Genomic DNA, 21,662 nt, shown 5'->3' with positions numbered 1-21,662 from the left:
TGTTTTTCATTTATTCTCTTATTGTTTTATAACTATAATGATCATATAAACGTGTGCCTCAGAAATAATTGTTTACATTAATCGTGACCAAACCGTTTGAGACCCACTGAGATAACTTAGACTAAAGTTAACTATCTAAACACTCAGAGAGTCCTTTAGTTCACTGAGCCTCTCAGTCTGACAGGAGTCAGTCTCCTCCACCTTGTTGTGAAAAAGCTCCTTATATCCATTAGCGTAGCTCGCTAGCACCAGAAGCTAACAACGACGATCACCGGTACCGGTGCGCTCTCTCTCTCTCTCTCTCTCTCTCTCGCGCACAAAATGGCTCGTTCCACACACACACAGAGCCGAGCTTGAATGGAACACAGAGACCCAGACGTACTTGTACTGTACTGTAGCATATTATTTTCGAATCAATAATTTCTGTTGTTGTTAATAATAATAATAATAATAATAATAATAAATTGAATTTATAAAGCGCCTTTCAAGGGACCCAAGGTCGCTGTACATGGTGGACAGACAAAACAAAACAGACAATGAGGAGCAAACAAAACAAAAATAAAATAAAGGAGGCCGGGGGACCAGGAAAGGACTAGGGTCCGAAGGCCAGGGTGAACAGGTGCCTTTTCAGTGCGGATTTGAAGGTGTCCAGTGAGGCAGCGTTCCGGATCTCAGCAGGAAGTGCATTCCAGAGGGTGGGGGCCGCAACACTGAACGCCCTGTCACCCACAGTACGAAGGCGTGAGCGGGGGATGGAGAGCAGGCCCGTGTCGGAGGACCGCAGACTCCGAGAGGGGGTGTAGGCAGGGCTCTCGACTAACCTTTTTCACCATCCTCCCGGAACCGTCCCGAAATACAATCTAAGCCGTCCCGAAATTAATGTGGACCGTCCCGAAGTTTAATTATCATTAGTTAAAATCATTCAAAGTGACCTTTAATATAAATAAAACATCATACAAATCATTAGATGATAATTCATCAACCCTTTTATTTGAGTAAATCAATCAAACACAGAAACAAAGGCCAAATATATTTAAAAAAACACACAAGCGAGAAAGTTACTCGAATATTGAATCCGCCCCATCCAATTAACAAAACAATCCAACACTCCTGAAGACAGAAGACAGAACGCAGAGTAACCACTAACCAGGATGACAGTCTGTAACACAGTGAGGAGACCTTTACAAACTGCCCCGCCCCCTCGCACACAGACGGGAGAGAGAGATCTCTGGATTGGAAAGATCGAAAATAAGATCGAAAATACATCATAGACGCATTTTGTAGTCTTATTGCATAGAAACGGAGTTGGCGAAACTAAAACTGCAATATAATGTTTATGAACCATAATAATACATAGGAAATATATTTTTTAAATGTCTCCAGTACCGATAAAAAGTCAGATAATGTCGGAGCTTAACGTTACCACGGTCTTTAATAATTCCGACCCAGGGCCCGTTTAATACCGGGGCTCGGTATGGGGAGAGGCGCAGCATATTGCTAAGGACTAAATACGATGGAGAGTTCTCATCTCAGCCTTATTACCCATAGGGGATGAAGAGGAGTAGGCCTAAGTAAATAAAGAGGCCGGCGCTCCAGGGTCTGGTTCTGCTGTGCGTTTTCGTGATGTAACGGTAAAAAAATTGCAGAATTCCTCCACGGGATGCCATTGTATATCACTCAACCCGTGAAATACACACACTCAGTCAGTACATAGCTAGACCCACGAATTTGCAGGCCAGGAATTCACAGTCACAGCTGTGTGTGTGTGTGTGTGTGTGTGTGTGTGTGTGTGTGTGTGTGTATGTGTGTGTGTATTTCGCAGGTTGCTAAATGTTTTGTGCGTGTGCCGTGTGTGTTTATGTTGACAAGGAGGTTTAATAACTGTATGCTACACAAAACGTGCAGTCAGTTTCATTTTCATTGCCGTTCGTAGTAGAGTTAGCAGGGTATTTTTATTTTAACTCTCGTCCCAAAATTATTTTTTATCCTCCCCGACCCTATTTCTTTCGGCCCCGGGACGACGGGACGTCCTTAAGCTCGAGCCCTGGGTGTAGGGATGTAGGAGGTCTGTTAGGTACTGGGGGGCGAGGGTATGGAGGGACTTGTAAGTGAGGAGGAGTGTTTTGTAGTGAATCCGGGACTTGACCGGCAGCCAGTGTAGGTGGATGAGGGTGGGGGTGATATAATGCCATGGCTTAGTGCGGGTGAGAAGAAGTTGTTGTTGTCATAAGTATTTTTCCTCCTGGTCTCTCGCGCCCTCCCTGTCATGCCTCTGCGCCCCCCAGGGGGGGCGCGCCCCCCACTTTGATAAACACTGATTTAGTGGGTGAGATTGTGAGTCTTGTATGTAGCTGTGTTTACTTGGAAAACAGGCTTAATACTCTTTCTTTAGCTGTGCAAATTCACCTTATTGATTGGTCTTGTGGCTACGCTATCGATCCTATGAATGCTAGAGAGCGCCACTTTCTATGTGTGTGGTGTTTGTGTGTCACGTTATTAGTCACAGGACGCTGCTCCTTTGGATGCCCTTCACATCATCCGCTCAAACTAATCGACCTCAGATATGCTTTAGCTATTGCCCAATCTCGGGCACCTTTGAGAGCCCAACTCAGTCCAGATGTACAGAGCACCTAGCGATAACACACTCCCCAAATCCCTGCCTGCACTGAATGAACAGAAAATCACACTCTCTTATTTCTATCTTCAACAAAGGCAGGCTCCAGTGTTTTCCATGAAGGAAAAGCAGCCTCTTGTTCCCTTTGATAATTTATTCATGGGCTAAAAGAAAAAGACAACATATGCCGGCAGTCCAACGAGACGACAGTGATTTAGTGTTTGATGTTTGCGATAGACACTCGAGGAGCTAGAAAAAAGAGGGAGGCGGAGGGAGGGACAAATGAAGGAGAGATGGAGATGAATGGGCGAAACGAGAGTGAAGACAACTAGGGAGATGATTATTTCTTCCCTGAAAGCACTGTGTGTTTTTCTAGTGTCTGTTGAGTACACTCTGTCCCTTTTCTCCCCTTTCTTTTGTCCTGTTTCTTTTCACATGTTTGCACTTCAACCATGACTGTGTACATCATAAATAAATATTAGATTTAACTCATGGTAAACATAAAAGATTATGTTTTTAGAATCTTTCCGGTGAAAAAAGCCAATACCAGTCAAATTACAAGTTATCATGATGAAATATGTCTAAAAGCCTCTACACTTGTTAAGTGTAATCATAGCTCTTGTTTAAAAAAAATATTTTGTGTTACAATTTGCTTATATTTATCACTTTACATTCCAAACCAATTGTAATGTAACTTAAAGGGGCCCAATAATGGTCATTTTCAGGTTCATATTTGTATTTTGTGCCTCTACTGTGACATGTCTCCATGCTTTAATGTTCAAAAAGCTCTTTATTCTTCTCATACTGCCTGTGCTGCCGCACCTCTTTTCACCCTCTGTCTGAAACCAGAGCCCAGTCTGCACTGTTGTGATAGTTGTGATATCATGAACAATGTGTTGGATTGCTGGCGAATAGAAGCACAAGTGTTACATAGTGATGTCACTATGTTACGGAAGTGAACAAAGGAGTCCTATGGAGGCGTTTCAGGAAGGGGGGGGGGGGGGGGGGGGGGGTGTTTACAGTGTACGACATGGATTTTACTTAAGGATGAATTGAGAAACAGCACTTATCAATCCGCATGGATCTGCCGTCGGTTGTTTTGTAACGTTAGCTGAAGTAATTTGAAAACGGCAATCAGTATAATGTAGCCAATGGTCCAAATAAAATATATGCACAATGCAGATAGTAACACACACACACACACACACACACACACACACACACACACACACACACACACACACACACAACACACACACACACACACACACACACACACACACACACACACACACACACACACACACACACACACACACACACACACACACACACACACACACCACACACACACACACACCACACACACACACACATGTCTAATTAGTGCCTATAGGCATTGGGTGGAAAGTGTGGAACAAGAGACAAAGTTTGAGCGTTGAAAACCCCAATCAAGCTGAATAAAAAATGGCTCATTTGAATACAGAGAGAAAATACAGACTACTTGATATTCCAGTGTGTATTCAGGCTAAATGTTGTCGCTGTATGAAGTTTTATCCATTTTCTTTAGGTATATTATTATTTTTGATAACGTTTTCTCTTTATCATTTATGGTATATGATCCACGTTTATTGGTAACGATTGGTTGTTTCCGTGAACGGCTGAATGGTCCAATGTATGGTCCTATGCTTAAGGAGATAACAAAGGGAAGCATTAAAGCTGCTTTCCTATCATTTAGAGAATCCGAACAGCTCTTGTCATGGCTGCCACCGAGGTACTTCTGGGTCATTTTACTCAGGAACCTTCCTTAGCAAAATAGACTTTGTCGCAACCTATGACTGCCCTTCAGTCCTTGTTACTCAGTCTCGGTCTGTCAGGGGCAGATATGCTGAGGAAAGCTTTCCATCCATTACACTGGATTGACGTGCCCTGAAGGGACAACAAAGCCTAACATCTGTCTGAGCACCTGTATATGGTACACTAGGGAAAAAACGACACTTCATGTCCTGAACAGCGGATAGTATAGTGCAGTATAGTCCACTGTGCTGTAGGTTTAACAGAGCCGGAATATTTTAGGTACATTAAATCCAGGAGGCAAGAATCCAAAGAACCATCTATTTTACTGTATTTAGTTTATTGCATCAATGGCAAATCATGGTGTATGCATTCTAAGACAACTGAACTTAAGACATATTAAGGTCTTTAATCAGAACTCTTACTGAATAAACACTGAATGATTCACTGAAAGGTGTATGGTGGGGATATTTTTGCAGTAGTAAAGAGACATAATGACTAGGGTTGCAAAATTCCGGGAATTTTCAAAGATGGAAACTTTCCATGGGAATTAACGGGAATAAACGGGAATGTATGGGAATAAACTGGGAATTTTCTAAATTGAAGGTTGGCTCTTCATAGGGAACTTAAATATAGTTGGGGAAAGTATATTTTAGCATAATCTTGACTAAAACAAACAGATGCCATTCAAGTACACTTGAATATCCATGCCATTCCTCAATCACATCTACATGCACAATGCTTACTGCATGGCTATTGAGACCACACCCCTTACAGGCACTGTGCATTCCTCCATCACATGCACAGATGATTTCTAGAAGACTGGATCACACTTTTGAGCCCAAAGCAGAAGACAAATAAAGCCACACATTTGAGCTTGTGGACTACACAAAGTGAAGTAAGTTTTGATTATATTATGGGGTAATATATTTATTTAATTTTTAAATTGCAAATATCACATACAAATGTATTCATCTAGTACAGTGTTTCTCAAACTTTTTCATACTAAGGACCACAAGCTGTGGTAGTGGCTGTCAACCCAGACTTGTATCTTCGAGTCTACGTACATTTTGTAAATTGTTCGTGGAGGACCATCTACAGTAGTGTCCCCTCTGGAGATTCATTATTTCTAGATTCCAGATTCAGAATAAGTCACTTTTTTCAATACTAATCATAATCAGAATATCATTTTCCATGAATTGCACATTGTGCCTATAGAATCCCAGAAAATAAAGAACAATACCTTATTCTCACATTGGAGACACTTGGTGCAGTGATTTTATTTGTTAAAGGTGATAAGGGAAAAGGAAAAGATTGATCCATTACCAAAATAGTTGCCGATTGATTTTTTGTCCGTCAACAACCAATTGAGGGACAAATCTTTTCAGCTCTAAATGCTATCTTATTGAATCCACTCAATATTGCAGGTATTCGAGGAACAAGGAAAACATAATTGTATGCAAAGTAACCAGCCTTTGAGACCTCATAGTGTGTTCACACAGGAAGCACATTTCTCGTGGCGCGATTATATATAAAGTCAAAGCAAAGATGCGGCTAGACGAGATTTAGCACAGGGTGAAGCAAATGATTCAAATACCACAAATGAAGTGGCGCAAATGAAGCAAGTGACGCTATTTTGCGAAACCAAGCAAAAATAGATGTTTTTGAGTGTAAGTGTAGAAACTGTGACTAAAGTCGCTCTTTTATTTATGTCAAATGACATGTATTTGTTGACGGGGAAGCTACAATGGTTGCTAAGCCTAATCCGATTGATCCGATCTCCATTCAGAAATCAAGCATCGTAAAATTGTTGCTCGTCTTCAAGAGGGAAGACAAATCTTTTAGTTTGGGCCAGTTATTTATGAGAGGGGCACATAAACAAAGTCAGTATTATTTGTATTTGTTGTTTGTTTTGTCAGTAACTTAGTTAAAATCTTATCAAATTGAATTTTTAGAAACAAAGAATTCTGTTAACTTCAGCTCAAGTTGAAGCACTGTTTTTGCTGCAACACAATCACACATTATCATAGAGTCTTTATTCAGAGGGGGGCCACAGGGGGGTCCAAGCTCAGTGTAACAGGGCCACTGGCCCCTGTAAGCCCCCTCTAGAATTGCCTATATTGAGGTATGATCAGAAAATCAACAGATAAGATAGATAGCTAATACTGCAATGTGTGCGAGCTGCAATTCCCCAGTTTAAGGATGAAAAATGTCATCAGATTATAAACTTTCAGAAATATTCAAATCTGGTTTTTTTATATCACAATTGATAAATATTCATCAGAAAATATTCTCTCTGCAGCTGCCATCTGACACTATAAGAATCAGCCTTGACATGTACATATTGATTTTATCTTTCCTCAGACTTTCATCTGTAAAATGAATTCAGTAGCTGTTGCATCCACAGCATTTTCTTATTTTATGTTAGCATTTTTATAATAGGAAACAAAATCCAAAGTGCTGCTTGGGTAAACCTCTCTGAGGAAAAAGGAAATTAAGTGATGTGAAAGGAAATGAAATAGTGCTGATTAAAGCTCCGATTGCTGCATCCCATTTCTCCTCTTCAGATATCTACAGTGTATTATCTGCATTGAAAAGATGAAAGGGGCGCAAAGCTCACGCCATGATTTTACAGTATGTCTCTGTTTAAGGGAGAAAAAGAGAGAAAGGCACACAGCAGACTGAAGCGGCTGTATTGCATACCTAATTGGCCTAAGTGGCGGCCATGATTAGAGCTTTCGTATTCTCTTGATTATAGGAAAGAAGCTTCAATTATTCCTTTATTATCTATTTTAGGATACACTTGACCATCCTTTAAGAAAGGAAAGGAGAAAATGCTGTGTTCCAACACGTTGATCGGGACAGGCTAAGGGGCGGGAGATTTCCTACACATCTCCAAGCAGTGGACCAATCACAACAGAGCCTATTCAACCAATCAGAGCGGACTTGGATCTGGTTTCAGACAGAGGGTGAATATGTCCTCTTTAAGACATATCTTACCTTGGTCATTATATTTATTTTACTTCACTATGTTAAACCAAATGGTGAAATATCAACGTAACACTAATTACTGTAAAATGATCAAATAGTTCGTTTTAAGGTGTTGGGTGTTTTTTTTTTATATTCGACATTTTTGAATGGTGGTATGCACAGCATATGTGTAGGCCTCAGTAGTAATGCATATATTGTAAAAAGCATTATTTATTAAAATAGTTTCGTACTATCATATTAATTGGGATTCATGTCGATTAACACAAGTGGACAGGTTGGGGAGGGAGAGCACAGGCAACCATTACGTTTCACTTCGCTTCTTTATTTCAATTCAAACCTTGTTAATTAATACATTTGTAATAAGTGTTGTCCACGTTTATAAAGCCTGCATCGAAACCACGATAAGAACGCACACGGACAAGAATCTAGATGCACTTTAGTAGTCCATATAGGGAACATTTACATCCGTTGGCGCATTAGAATCACATCACCCATTGTAAGTGAGCTCCGATTCTCTCAGCACGGAAGTCTTGTTTCCTTACTCCGACTGAATTCCCCTTCACATCCTTCCTTAACACCATGACATTTTTCCCTGAGGTTGAGGAAAGGTAGTTGGGGAAAAGACACAGTAGGACCTGATTGTTTTGACTATTTGACCACAGCCAGGGTCACACAAGGAGAAAGTAAATTAAGTTCAAGGTGAAACAGGGAGGATAATAAGAGGGAGGCAGAATACAGAGAGAAACCTGGCTGTCAGCTTGTTTCCTGCTACACTGGAGATTAAACAGCTTTCAGTACGTCAGCAAACACTTGGACTAACAGCTAACACATACACAATCTCCTTGACACTGGGGTCCATCTGCTGAGCTGATAAGGAGGAATAAAAGGAGATGAATGGCACATCTCTGCCAGCACACACACGTAAAAGGTATTCATTCTTGCAGCATGCATCAACAACACACACATACATCAATGTGTAACACGTCCGCAGTCCTTACTCCTTTTGCTGTCTTTTATAAACATATTGACAGAGACATGTCAATATAAGGCATGTTTTCTGTGAGCAGAGGACACATTTTTGATACTAAATATCTTGTTTAAAGTAGCCCTCCAAGCCATGTCTATATAAAGAATGCCGGCTATATGTTCCCAGTAAACTAATGTGTTCTTGTTTTTTCCTTCCTCTACTCCTTGTATAAAAGAACCAGCACTTGTGCATATATTATTCTATAGTGTGATGAGTAATTGCCACAGATGCATCCCACTTCAACTGATTTTGTACGATGCAAATGAAAGTTGAGAGGGAATCAATCATCAACACACAGAACATCACAACGAGTTCCAGCTCTGACACACTATGGTGGAAGAGGGTGTGACAATAAATAAAGAGCCTAAAGGTAAATGCATTTTCATCGATTGGAAACAACCATAATGGTGATTGCATTTATTCCGTAAAGATAAATGTAACTCGTATTTTCCACATTGATTTCTTTCTGATGTTGAATCAAATGTAATGCAGCACAACAGTGTTTTTCACACCAGATCTTGATACATGTAGACGGCAGTAACCTGAAATCAGGGTCGGGAGGGTTTAAAAACGCATGTAAAAAACGTTTAAAAAAAGTTAATCAGCCACCAAGATATTTTGGATGAAAAATGTGTAATTTAAAGGAAAACCTGCCTTTCATTCAGCATATTCAGGCAGTAGCCTACACACCAACAATGCAACACATGAGCACATACTACAGTTTGAAAAAGCAGAAATAAAATCTGAGCTGACAGAAAATGCTCCGTTTTAGTTTAATACACACAGTTAAGCTCATCTTCTTATATTCACATACCCTAAGAGACTTGCAGCTATAATTGCTGCAAAATGTGGCTCTACCAAGTGTTGACTTTAGGGGGGGTGAATAGTTATGTATACAAAAATACGTTTTGCATTTTCAAAGTTTTAGACGTGTTGTGTACATCAAATAATACAAATTAAATTAAATATTTGAATGCAATAAAACAAGAACAATGCCAAGGGGGGTGAATACTTTTGCAAGGCACTGTACAGTAGTACAGTATGTAACGATGAGAGGTGCAAAAGCAAGAATGGGGACAGAGATAATGTAACGTTAGAGTTCATGAGAGGTTAAAGAGTTCAGTTTATGAGCAGATGGAGGTAGAGTAAGAACTGAATGCTGCAGAGTACCAACCACTGTGCTCCATTTCACTCTCAGTGGGTACAGCTGCCCATAGCCTACATTCCATTTCCCTGTAGAGCTTCTGAACACACACACTCACAAACACACACACTCACTCACAAACACACACTCACAAACTCACACAAACACACACATACTCACAAACACACTCACACACTCACTTCATTATTTCCTCACAGCTTTGCAGGCCATGAGAAATTCTCAATTTCCTAACCATGACCCAGAAACACACACATTCTCTCCTGCTGGCTCTGTTTTCTTCACACACAAAGCACACACACACTGTATAGATATGCATAAAGGCAGGCCCCAGCCCTGGCTTTCACACACATATTCTGTCTGTTCAGTACACCGCTGATCCCTGTTCCAGGTCATTCTGTTCCGACTGAGCTGGATTTACATGCTGGCCAAGCTCAAATCACTTATCTTGGCACAGTAATTTGCTCTTTAGTTTATCTTCGCATCAATTTCCAGTTTTCATTTTGGATCACGATGTTATGCAAGTTAATGATGTGAGGGCATCTTTGTCTGGTGCAGTGGGACTCAGCTGTCTATATACATGTGTTAAACAGGGAAATGTAGCTCCATTGCCACAAGCAAAAGCTTCACTTATGTCACTTATACTCTTTTGCCACTGAAATGAGTTCCGCTCTAGTTCCGTGCTGGTGCTAGTTTCCAGTTTGCTTTTCCACCAACTACAGCCCTGTACGAGCCACGTCATCGTAGATAACAACAAGGGTGGATCACGTCGGAGCTGTGCTCATGCTGCTCTTATTCACACGAAGCCAGATTGAATATCCAGCAGTGGCTCAGTCAGTAGGGGCTTGGACTGTGAGCCGTAGGGTCACCGGTTCAAGTCCCTGAACAGAACTAAATATGGAGTGTGGACTGCTACTTGGAGAGGTACCAGTTCACCTCCTGGCCCTGCCGTGGTGCCCTTGAGCAAGGCACCGGACACCCCCTTCCCCCCTCACTCCCATTGCTCCCCGGGCGCTGTACAATAGCTACCCACTGCTCCTGGTACAAGACTCCTGGTACTAGGATGGGTTAAAAGCAGAGGCCACATTTTACTATGTGTGCTGTGTGCTCTGCATGTGTGACAGATCAGGATCCCGACACAAAAGCCGGGTGTTCTTTTCCCCATAATGACCGCCTCGCTGCACATTATCCCGCTTATTACAAGGCCACATTCTCAACAAAGTAACGATATGACTCCCAATATTAATTGAAATGCTTTTATGGATTTAGAAAATGTTTTTATTGATTTAAAAAATAGTTGTATGTATTGAGTTAAATTGACATGCATCCGCTAAGAAAAATAGTCCGTTGTTACCGTTTGAAAAACGTAGCAACAGCAGGAAGGCGGAGCTTTTTGATTACAGATTAGAAAACATCATTGCTTGCTTTAAAAGTAGCACAATTCATTATGTCAAACCTTGGAAAGTATCGAGAGATCCCTGCCCTAATGCCAAAGTAACTGGCAACTGAATATGTTTTGCCGTTTCATGTCTATGTCTGGACCGCTGCGTAAAAAGGAAGGTTTCTGCCAGTTACTTCTCCGCTGTTTTCTTGTCGCTCTTGTCTTGAAATGCTTTTCAGCCAAACTGTATACAGTTAAATCGAACGGACTTCTTTGTGCAGATGTGAGCGTCCTTAACAACGGTCAATAAGTGCTTGACAGCGGTCTGTCTGTTCTGGATTAACAACGTGTCACGTGTTCTGAATTGACCAATCAGAATAGAGTATTCAACTAAGCCATGTAATAAAGAGGGTTTCATCCCTCCAAATTCTTCTATAAAACTTTTTTTTTTTTTTATTGCCGAACGACTTCTCCAACTTTATACTGTTCACCAGAGTGACGTGGTACATTGCCATTATGATTCAGCACCATTTGCCGACCGCTGGAGAGCTACCCCGCTTGTTATCAACCAGCATTTAACATAAGGTTTGCTACTGGCAGCAGCAAATGGAAAATAGTGATTGACTGTGTGTAACACAAGCAACGTCCCGATGCATGTTTCCCTATAAATTAATCATTTTGTTCAGCTTTAATGCGCAATGGTTGGGAACATAGTCGCAGAAACAGTTTATCTCGTATTACATGGTTGATGTTAGCATAGCCACGAAGCCAGTCTGACTTATCATTAACAAGATTTAGAGCCAACTTACTCAATTATACTTGTAATAAGAATGCATTAGATACTACAGTATATAGAACCCCAGGTCACGGAACTTTAACAGGGTTTATGTGTGGCATAATAATTATTCACCATAAATTATTTGAATCATTGAATCATTGTAGCTTATGCAATATTCGACCGGTGTCTTTTCACTATGATCTAACTTCTGATAGTACGATATGACATCTTGTTAAGCATATGTATGACTACACCCGATAGCCAGCATTAAAAAACGGCTTGTTTTCAAAACTGTTGGGCATTCAAATTATGGTCAAAAATTATTAAAGGAAACACGAAAAACGATATACGATATAGTATGCTATATGTATGTCTCCTCTCTCGGCTCTACTGCTTCTGTATCGTTCTGTATCTGTATCAGGTTAATCTCACCCCAGCTTGCGATATAACCCTCTTACCTAAAGAGCTTTTAAAAGGGGTATGAGTGATGTTACAGTTTTTTTTAAACAAATAACTTCTTTAATGCAGATGCAGTTCCATTTACACTATCCAACATAAACTCGTAGATTATATCATGGTTTTTATACAGTAGTTAACATGTTTATGCCTCTGTGCATGAATGGGAAATGATTCATACTTATGCACCGAGCAAAAGCAGAGCATCTGAACAACATGAAAGTTTATGAGGGGTTTCCCTAGACGATTGAGTTCCTGCAGCACAGCGGTGGAGCGACTTCTGTTGTCAAACATCATGAATTCTTAACGGCACACAGACACATGCAAAGAAAGTAGCATTACTCTATGACCTTATTCAACGCTTGAAGCGTTTATCAATATCTGCGGGCTATATTCCAATTATGACTTCTCTTGTTGTAATTCCAGAAGCACTTCCTGTCTAAAACTGCATTTAAGAGCTCTTAGAGATAAAATCTGAGAACCAAGAACCTACATAAATGACTGAATGACGTGCGCATTAGTTTGTGGTCTGTGACCCTTTTTGTCATTACCCTTTCTAAAATGTATATTTATTCCATTTTCTAAATTACAGTTGAGTGCACTAATCACAGGGTGGACAGTTTGAGCCTTTCTACTCCATTTACTAAATCTAGTCGGAGTTTAAATACTCTAGAATAGTCATTTTTTCCCAGTTGATCAGTTTGAAATGTCCCAGGAGTGCCAAAGGGAGGACACATTTTGGAGACCAAACTGAAGGTGAGCATGTCCCTGGGTTTTTTCCTTTTCCTGTAATGTGTTATATCGGTTATATAAGCAAAAGCTAAAAACACAAACACACCTGCCTGCAACGCCTTCGTTTGCTTCCGTAACATAGTGACATCACTATGTAACACTTGTGCTTCTATTGGCTGGCGCTCCAACCCACTGTATGTGATAAGCTAAGGGGTGGGACATCTTTAAGCCGTTGACCAATCACAACAGAGCCGGCCAGCTGACCAATCAGAGAAGACTGGGCTCTGGTTTCAGACAGAGGGTGAAAAGAAGTTCTGCAGCACAGGCAGTATGAGAAAAATAAAGAGCTTTCTGAACATTAAAGCATGGAGACATGTTATTTACTTCCAGGCATCTAACCAAGCGGAAAAATTGAGATATGCAAAAATGCCTACTCATTCCAAGGTTTTGTACTTATTCCTGCAGCACTCCATAAACAGCCTCGGTGAAAGGAACAGGCTGCTCGTGTTCAACTTCACTACTTGTGCCGAGCGCAGAATGAAAACAGATTATGGCTGCGATTGACCAACATCTCTATTAAAACTAAATTAGTTTGGTTGGCTGTATTATCAGATCAACCTGTCAGTGTTCATCTGTCTCCAGATCTCTAGGACTTGGAGTGTTAAACCAAGATTGCTAATACAATATTAGTTTGTATGGACAAACAGGTTGTACCTTTGTGTTATTGTGCTTATCCACTGAATTACCATCCTTCTCTTTCTTCTTCTCACGCTCCTTCTGTGAAGAAAGGAGAACGAGGTGGTGTAAGACGTTGGCAAATATGAAGCAGCAGCAGAAACCAGGCTAAATATTATTTAATTATGTTTTTAAAGGTCCCATGTCATGGCCATTTCTACTGATCATAATTCCATTGTTGAGGTATACTAGAATAGATTTACATTGTGCAATTTTCCAAACTCACATTGGTTTCTCATACAGCATCTCTGTATAGTATGTGTATTCACTCTCTCTCCTAAACGGCTTGTTGGAGCTCCTGCCCCCCCCCCCCCTCCCTGTGAGCCTAGTGGCCGTCTGCGAGACAGCGAGACACAGCGAAACCCAGCCTGAAACCAGCCCGAGCACACACGCACACCCGCAGCCTGGCTGGGAGTTTGTGTGTGTGCTCACACACAAACTCACAGCCTCGCCGCATCCTGCCGTCTCAGGCGGAGAAATCGACGGAGCTGCTGCTGAGAAAAGATTGAGTGTGTGTGTGTGAGGAACGTAACAGCTCCGCGGACGTAACGTTACGGCTCGGTCCATTTGGACCAATCCGCGGTTTGTCACTATACTCAAATACGTCACTGTACCCAGGAAGAAAAAGAGAAATCCCCAACGAGGCGTTCTGGGGCAGCATAAACAGGTCTTTTCTGTGTTAGAGTTTTACTCGCTACAGGGTGTACTTTGAGGGTTTGTGACTCTGCAGACCGTTTACATGCAGAAAAAGCTACATAACACACAAGGGGACGGATAATAACCGGAAAAGCATGACATGGGACCTTTAAGTAATTAACAGCGAGATAACTCCAGAACATATATCACATTAACTGTCTCTCTGACTCCTGCAATACTATAATATACTGCTTAAGCATTCCGAAAATGGCTGTTTTCTTCATTAAATCGCAATTCAACAACTATTAGAATCTTCTGAAGGAGGAAACATGAGGCCTAATGTAAGTGATTTGTTGTTCCTAATAGCAGGTTGAAAACAATTAGGTCTCTTTCTTTAATGTGATTTTAATGAACTCACAATGCAGATTTAATGTGCAGACATTATTAGCGTAGCGACGGACAGTTGATGGAGTGTTTTCAGGTTAATGGTGCTGCCTTGTTTTGTTTTATGTAAATGAGCTGGTGCTGCTGATGCCAGCATTAGCTAATGACTGTCAGGGTGCCAAAGAGAAACGCTTTAGCTTAGCGTGTGGAGCCTACAATCTAGCCATTATAGTAACAATCACAGTCTGTTTCTCTCTGCGTCTCTACTCTCGATGCAATTCATCGACTGGCTGATTATGTGCGTGGTTATTTTTGTTGTTAACTAACAACTCATCTATATTTACAATGATGTAAATCGGCATCAACAGAGGACATATTATGCACATTTTTAGGTTCATATTAGTATTTTGTGCCTCTACTGGGACATGTTCACATTCTTTAAAGGGCCCATGTCATGGCCATTTCCACTGATCATAATTACATTGTTGAGGTATACTAAAATAGATTTATACTGTGCAATTTTCCAAACTCACATTGGTTTCGCATACAGCATCTCTGTCAAGCATGTGTATTCAGCAGTATTCACTTTCTCCACTAAACGACTCGTTGGAGCTCTTGCCCCCCCCTCCCTGTGAGCCTAGTGTGCTCCGATTGGTCAGCTCGGCCACTCGTTCTGATTAGTCAACCACCAGAGAGGCTGCGCCCATGTCAGTGCTTTTCCCGGCTGCTCTCAGCGTAACATCAGTCTTATCATGGCGTCGGTACAGCGGTATATTTTATATACATATATATTTTTAACTGTTGTTATAGAAGAGTGTGACGGCCCCAGGGCCTTTGTCTTACGATGGGGTGGAGCTGAAGAGGCTAATCAGCACGATCACGGACACCTCCGGACACTACGGCCCCAGTCTCTCTCCAAAGCGGCTGCAGGAAGACTAACTCTGCGATCCTCTCAACCACCTATCTTTGCATTTACCACAATAAATGTGCCGTGGTTTTGTAAACTCGTGTATGTCTCCTTGTCTTTCCGTTGTGGCCTACGAGCTACTCTCATAACAAAGAGTAAGTTATTTTTACCCGTTATAAACTACTACTGTTTGATGAGAAATCAAATCATGGTTTGCTATATATGAATTCAGGGAAGAAAGGATAGGCCTACTAAGTATTTCCATTAAACTTTATTTTTAGAAATGTACAAAATGAACATAAATATACATATATACACGGTATATCATCCATTCCTCCTCCTCTTGCCTGCGCACAGCCGGTGCGGTGCGGTGCCTTTTAGCACGAGGCCTCAGTAGTAGTAGAATCCCTTCCCCGTCATGGATTGTCCGCCAGGATCTGGCTGGACGAAATCAAATGCAAATCACAAAATATTAGAGAAACTTAGTTGTTTTAGATTCGTTAGTAGTAGTTGTGTAATGAACAGCTTGCCTGCTAATATGCTAACCTAGCTTTGTTTACCTTGGTAGCTAACACGATATGAACGTTAGCTTGGAGGAAAGGCAACTATAATGCAGTGTAATAAAACTACTATGAACAAAAGCTAGTGGTTCATATTAGGCTAGCAATAACGTGTTTATAATTGCAATCGTATACGGGTATTCTGCTACCATACAATGTAACTTGCATGAATACATTGTTTTGCGCTAGCATACAGCTAGCCTCGTTAGCTACATGCAGTATATGTACGGTCACAATGTACGGTAAACCGGAGTATACTGTATGAGTATTCCGTGTGTGTGACTGCAGACATTCTCCTGCCATGACAAACATGTAAGGCCATCTGCTGACATTGTAGTTGATATATTTAAACGCTAGCAACGTAGCATCACAAAAATGTTTTTCTGACCAAAACTAGCTCAAGCTCCGTGTGTTAGATCGCTACGCCAGCTATAATGTAATTACGTTTCGCGACTGACCGGCAAATCCCCCGCAGTATACTGTCAATAGGTATTTTGTGTGTGAATGCAGACATTCTCCTGCTATGAGATACATGTATGCAAGGCCATCTGCTGATATTAGAGTTGATATATGGAAACTCTAGCAACTTAGTTAGCACAGTTAGCACTGTGTCAATGGCTTAGCAGTCCAACACAGTTTACACATTTAAACAGTCTTGTTTGATAAATACACAAATAACAATGCAAACTTACAGGTTGTATACCCAGATCTTCCCCTGCTCCAAACGGTCCAAACAAGCTGTGCATATCCGGCCTCAAACTGGGCAATGTTTTGGAAGCTTTCGTCTGTGAAATGCCGGTTCTTCGAACCTCTGGAGGAGGAACACGCCGCTGCTGGTGTGGCCATAGCTCTTCGGGATTGGTCCATTTCGTTCCGGGTACCGCATGACATCAGGCGGTACCCGGAACTAAATGGAAGACTCAAATGGGCAGTGACGTATCTCCAACGAGGCGTTTTGGGGAGGTATTTTCTGTGTTAGAGTTTTACTCGCTACAGGGTGTACTTTGAGGGTTTTGACTCTGCACACCGTTTACATGCATAAAAACCTTCATAACACACAAGGGGACGGGTAATAACCGGAAAAGCATGACATGGGAGCTTTAATGTTCAAAAAGCTCTTTATTATTCTCATAGTGCCTGTTCTGCAGCACCTATTTTCACCCTCTGTCTGAAACCAGAGCCCAGTCTGCTCTGATTGGTTAGCTGGCCGGCTCTGTTGTGATTGGTCAACCGCTTAGAGATGTGTTGAAAATGCCCCGCCCCTTAGCTTATCACATACAATGTGTTGGAGTGCTAGCCAATAGAAGCGCAAGTGTTACATAGTGATGTCACTATGTGATGGAAGTAAACTAATTCATCCAATGGAGGAGTTTCAGGCAGGGGAGAGTGTGGGAGAGAAACTTCCTCTGGAGGGAACCTTGGGATTTTAACCTTTGCAGACCATTTACATGTACATACTATATAGACAAAAGTATTGGGACTTAATCTTAATCATTTAATTCAGGTGTTTCATTCAGTCCCATTGCCACAGGTGTATTACATCAAGCACCTAGCCATGCAGTCTGCCTTCACAAACATTTTGAAAGAATGGGTCGTTCTTAAGAGCTCACTGCATTTGAACTTGGTTCTGTAATAGGATGCCACCGTTGCAACAAATCAGTTTGTGAAATGTCTTCTCTGCTAGATATTCCACGATCAACTGTAAGTGGCATTATTATTGCAATTGGAAATGTTTAGGAACCACAGCAACTCAGCCACGAAATGGCAGACCACGTAAAGTTACAGAGCGGGGTCGCCGAGTGCTGAGGCGCATAGTGCGTAAAAAGTGGCCAAAGCTCTGCTGACTCAATTACTGCAGAGTTCCAAACCAGCTCTGGCATTAATATCAGCACTAAAACTGTGCAGGGAGCTTCATGGCATGTGTTTTCATGGCCGAGCAGCTGCATGCAAGCCTTACATCACCAAGCACAATGCCAAGCGTCAGATGGAGTCGTGTAAAGCCGCCACTGGACTCTGGAGCAGTGGAAACGTGTTCTGTGGAGTGACCAATCACGCTTCTCTATCTGGCAGTCTGATGGACCAGTCTGGGTTTGGCGAATGCCAGGAGAACGTTACCTGCCGGACTGCATTGTGCCAACTGTAAAGTTTGGTGGAGGAGGGATAATGCTATGGGTTGTTTTTCTGGAGTTGGCCTAGGCCCCTTAGTTCCAGTGAAGGAGATTCGTAATGCTTTATCTTACCAAGTCATTTTGGACAATTCTATGCTTCCAACTTTGTAGAAACAGTTTGGGGAAGAAGGCCCTTTTCTGTTCCAGCATGACTGTGCCCCAGTGCATAAAGCAAGGTCCATAAAGGCATGGTTGGATGAGTTTGGTGTGGAAGAACTTGACTGGCCCGCACAAAGCCCTGGCCCCTACCCCATGAACACCTTTGGAATGAACTATGGATATTGCTAACCAGGCCCTCTTGTCCAACATCAGTGTCTGACCTCACAAATGTTCTTCTGGATGAATGGGCAAAAACAGACATGCTCCAAAATCTTGTAGAAAGCTTTCCCAAAAGAGTGGAAGCTGTTATAGGGGGGACCAACTTAATATGAATGCCTAAGAATTTGGAATGGGGTGTCATAAAAGCTCCTGTAGGTGGCCCAATACTTTTGTCCATATAGTGTGATATAACTCACAGGAATCGGAAAACCCCACAAACCTAAAGCAATAAATGGGCCTATTTGAAAGCGAATATGGTATTATACACTATTTAAAGGCTTTATGAAAGGGATAAGGAAGCAACAGTTGCTACTTTTACATAAGTACATGATTACATATGCTAGCCCTTATATTCTGGCTGCACTTTTGTTGACATATCAATCTGCAAGATTAAGAATGATATCATTAAGGCTCTGGCAGGGATCAAGTCTCTGGGTCTATTAACTTTGATCTAATGAGACTAGCATTGGTACATTTACTCCAGCAGCATTAGCATGCAATCAGACTTCTGACCATCACTTCCACAACACAACTAAGTGTTAAGTCAAGTGTTAAAGGGGCCCTATTATGCTTTTTGAATTTTAAAGCATACAGTATAAACATGTCAAAGCAGAGACACAAAATACAAATATTAACCTAAAATGAGCAAAATATGTATTCTATTCTCTTTGGCCATAGTTTCATAAGAGATTAAATAATCTATGAGGCTAAAATTGAATACTGTCAAGCTCTATCCCACATATTGTATGATGTAAATTAACCAATAAAAGTATCACAGGGAAAAACATTTATAGGCCAAGTAGTCAAACAAACCGCAATGGACTTACTAGCAGACTGTTGTGAGTCTCACTATGCCCCACAAAAGTGAAAAAGCACAGGATGACAACATCACAATACATCTTGCATTAGAACACAACCACAGCACAGAAGAGAGGGAAAGGGTTCACCTCCTGTCTGCTCCTGTCAGCCTGGGAAGACGGTGAGCTGGAGGGTGGAGCGGCTTCAGAGGACTTCACCTGGAAGACAGAGAATTTTAGACAGAGGGTTAGTGTGAGGCTGACAAGTGAGCGGCCCGACCAAGTAAGGAGGCAGAGGCAGAACTATGGAGCTAATTTCCTGCCATAACTCCACAAACAAACTAAACAGGTTTTACTAATGCCTCATGATTCACTAACAAACACAATGTGGTTTGCAAATACAAAACACCATCTACAAACTAATGCATTTAGTTTTGCAAAGAAAAAACGTATCTATCAAATAAACACATAACATTTTTCTAATAAATCATGTTTCAGAGACAAATTCAGCATAGGTTTTACAAGTACACACATTTTTTTACAACTACAACACTTATTTTTACAAGTACAAATCTTGTTTTTACAACTACAACACTTTTTTTTACAGGTACAAAACTTTTTCTTCTCACGGCGGAATATTACTGCCAAAAGTCACGTGACTCACTCACGTGACTTTTGGCAGTAATATTCCGCCGTGGTTGTGCTCATACACACTCACACATGCTCACTCACACATGCTCCACGGCAGCAGGGGGCGCTACTGAGTCCATTGGGAAGGCGGGAGGTTGAGCAGAGAATGGAACAGCCCTTGCCAGCCTGATGACAGCTGTGTTTCTAGCGATCCAGCGATCTGAATTTAGCGATCACAACGAAAACAGCCAAGACACATATTGAGCCCAGAAAATGAATGTTCTTAGGGCTGTAAATATAATAAGCCTTTGTCTAAAATGGACAACATTGTAACTAAGGAGATTTAAACTATACAGCGATTCTGCACTCGGTCAATCAGCTGCTCTTCATTTTCTTTCCTGCTATATTCAATGAGTGATACAAATATTTTTTACCATACGTTCTGAATAAAACTGATACTGTTGGACTCGGTACTAGTTGACTGCTACCAGAAATAAAAGGAAGTACTTTACTGTGTACTTTGTGAGTAATCCTCTGTCAGAGTCCCCTCCATAGTACATAATGCATGTTTTTTGCTATCTTTGATGAATGATAAAAATAAAATGTTACCATTAGTTCTTAATGAAATTGATACGGTTTGACTTTGTATTAGTAAGCCTACTACTAACAATACATTGAAGTACTTTTACTGTGTATTTTTTGAGAAATACTCTGTCAAAGTCACCTCCTGAGAACAAAATCAAGCCACTTCTGCTAAGTTTGATGAGGGAATTATTTTTTGTTGCCATTAGTTCTTCGTGAGATTGATCCTGTTGGACTCAGTACTACTGAAACTACCCCCACAAGTACTATGAAGTACTTATTGTGTACTTTTCCAGTAATCCTCTGTCAATGTCCCCTCCTGAGTACAAGAATGCATGTTTTTCTTTTGATAAGCGTTAAAAAACATTTCTTCCTGAGACTGATATTGTTGGACAGAGTATTTTAAGAGGATGGTAGACATGATATCAGCAATACTTCTAGTTAGTACTCCGGCAGCAGCATTTTCACACCTTGGAAAGTCTTTAGAGTCTGGCCTGGAATGGATAGCTGGTCACAAATATCCTTCAGCAAAGTTCACACTCTGTCACATGGTTGCCCTCTTATGATGCTGCTGTCTTTTAATATATAATTATTCCTCTGCCGCTAGTTCGTTCCTCGCAGATTCTTCAGTCTCATCAGCCTCATCCTTCCATCAGTCCCAGTTAACGCCTCCAGCACACTTCCAGTATCTGACTCCATTATGATATTGTCCTGATGCTGTAAGGGTGATGCCCCATGATCACAAAATGACCCCTCTAAAGTCTGAGTGCCAAGGACCTCATATTATGTCTGTCATTAATGTTACATCACCCATTATAACAATTTTCTTTACTTTTTTCTCTTCTCTTAACTGAATAGTCCTGTCTTTAAGTATAACCAAATGTAAAGTCCTTTTCCCGCACCATTTTAAGGCTTCATAACAGGCATGTTTACTGTATGTGTTTGGAGAAATAACACAATCAATGGCCCAGAATTGTACTTTATAAACTATGAATCTTGTGGTGCTTGAA

The 21,662-nt window shown here is 41.2% G+C and overlaps 1 protein-coding gene across 3 annotated transcripts in view; it reads right to left on the bottom strand.

The window, feature by feature from the left end:
• LOC117475737 (stromal membrane-associated protein 1-like) overlaps positions 1-21,662 on the bottom strand; it is a 128,440-nt gene that overhangs the window by 37,547 nt on the left and 69,231 nt on the right. For 2 of the 3 annotated variants that reach the window (XM_034122058.1, XM_034122068.1), the window contains exons 5-6: positions 19,591-19,659; positions 13,650-13,712 (exon numbers count right to left, since the gene is read on the bottom strand). In XM_034122058.1, coding sequence (XP_033977949.1) covers positions 13,650-13,712; positions 19,591-19,659 — 132 coding nt within the window. The remainder of the gene's footprint in view (positions 1-13,649; positions 13,713-19,590; positions 19,660-21,662) is intronic. The other variant, XM_034122078.1, reaches the window with a different exon arrangement.

This window comes from Trematomus bernacchii, unplaced genomic scaffold, assembly GCF_902827165.1.
Source record: "Trematomus bernacchii unplaced genomic scaffold, fTreBer1.1, whole genome shotgun sequence".
Taxonomy (NCBI): Eukaryota; Metazoa; Chordata; class Actinopteri; order Perciformes; family Nototheniidae; genus Trematomus; species Trematomus bernacchii.
The sequence above is the reverse complement of the archived record's forward strand: the minus strand, read 5'-3'. Positions and strand labels throughout refer to the sequence as shown.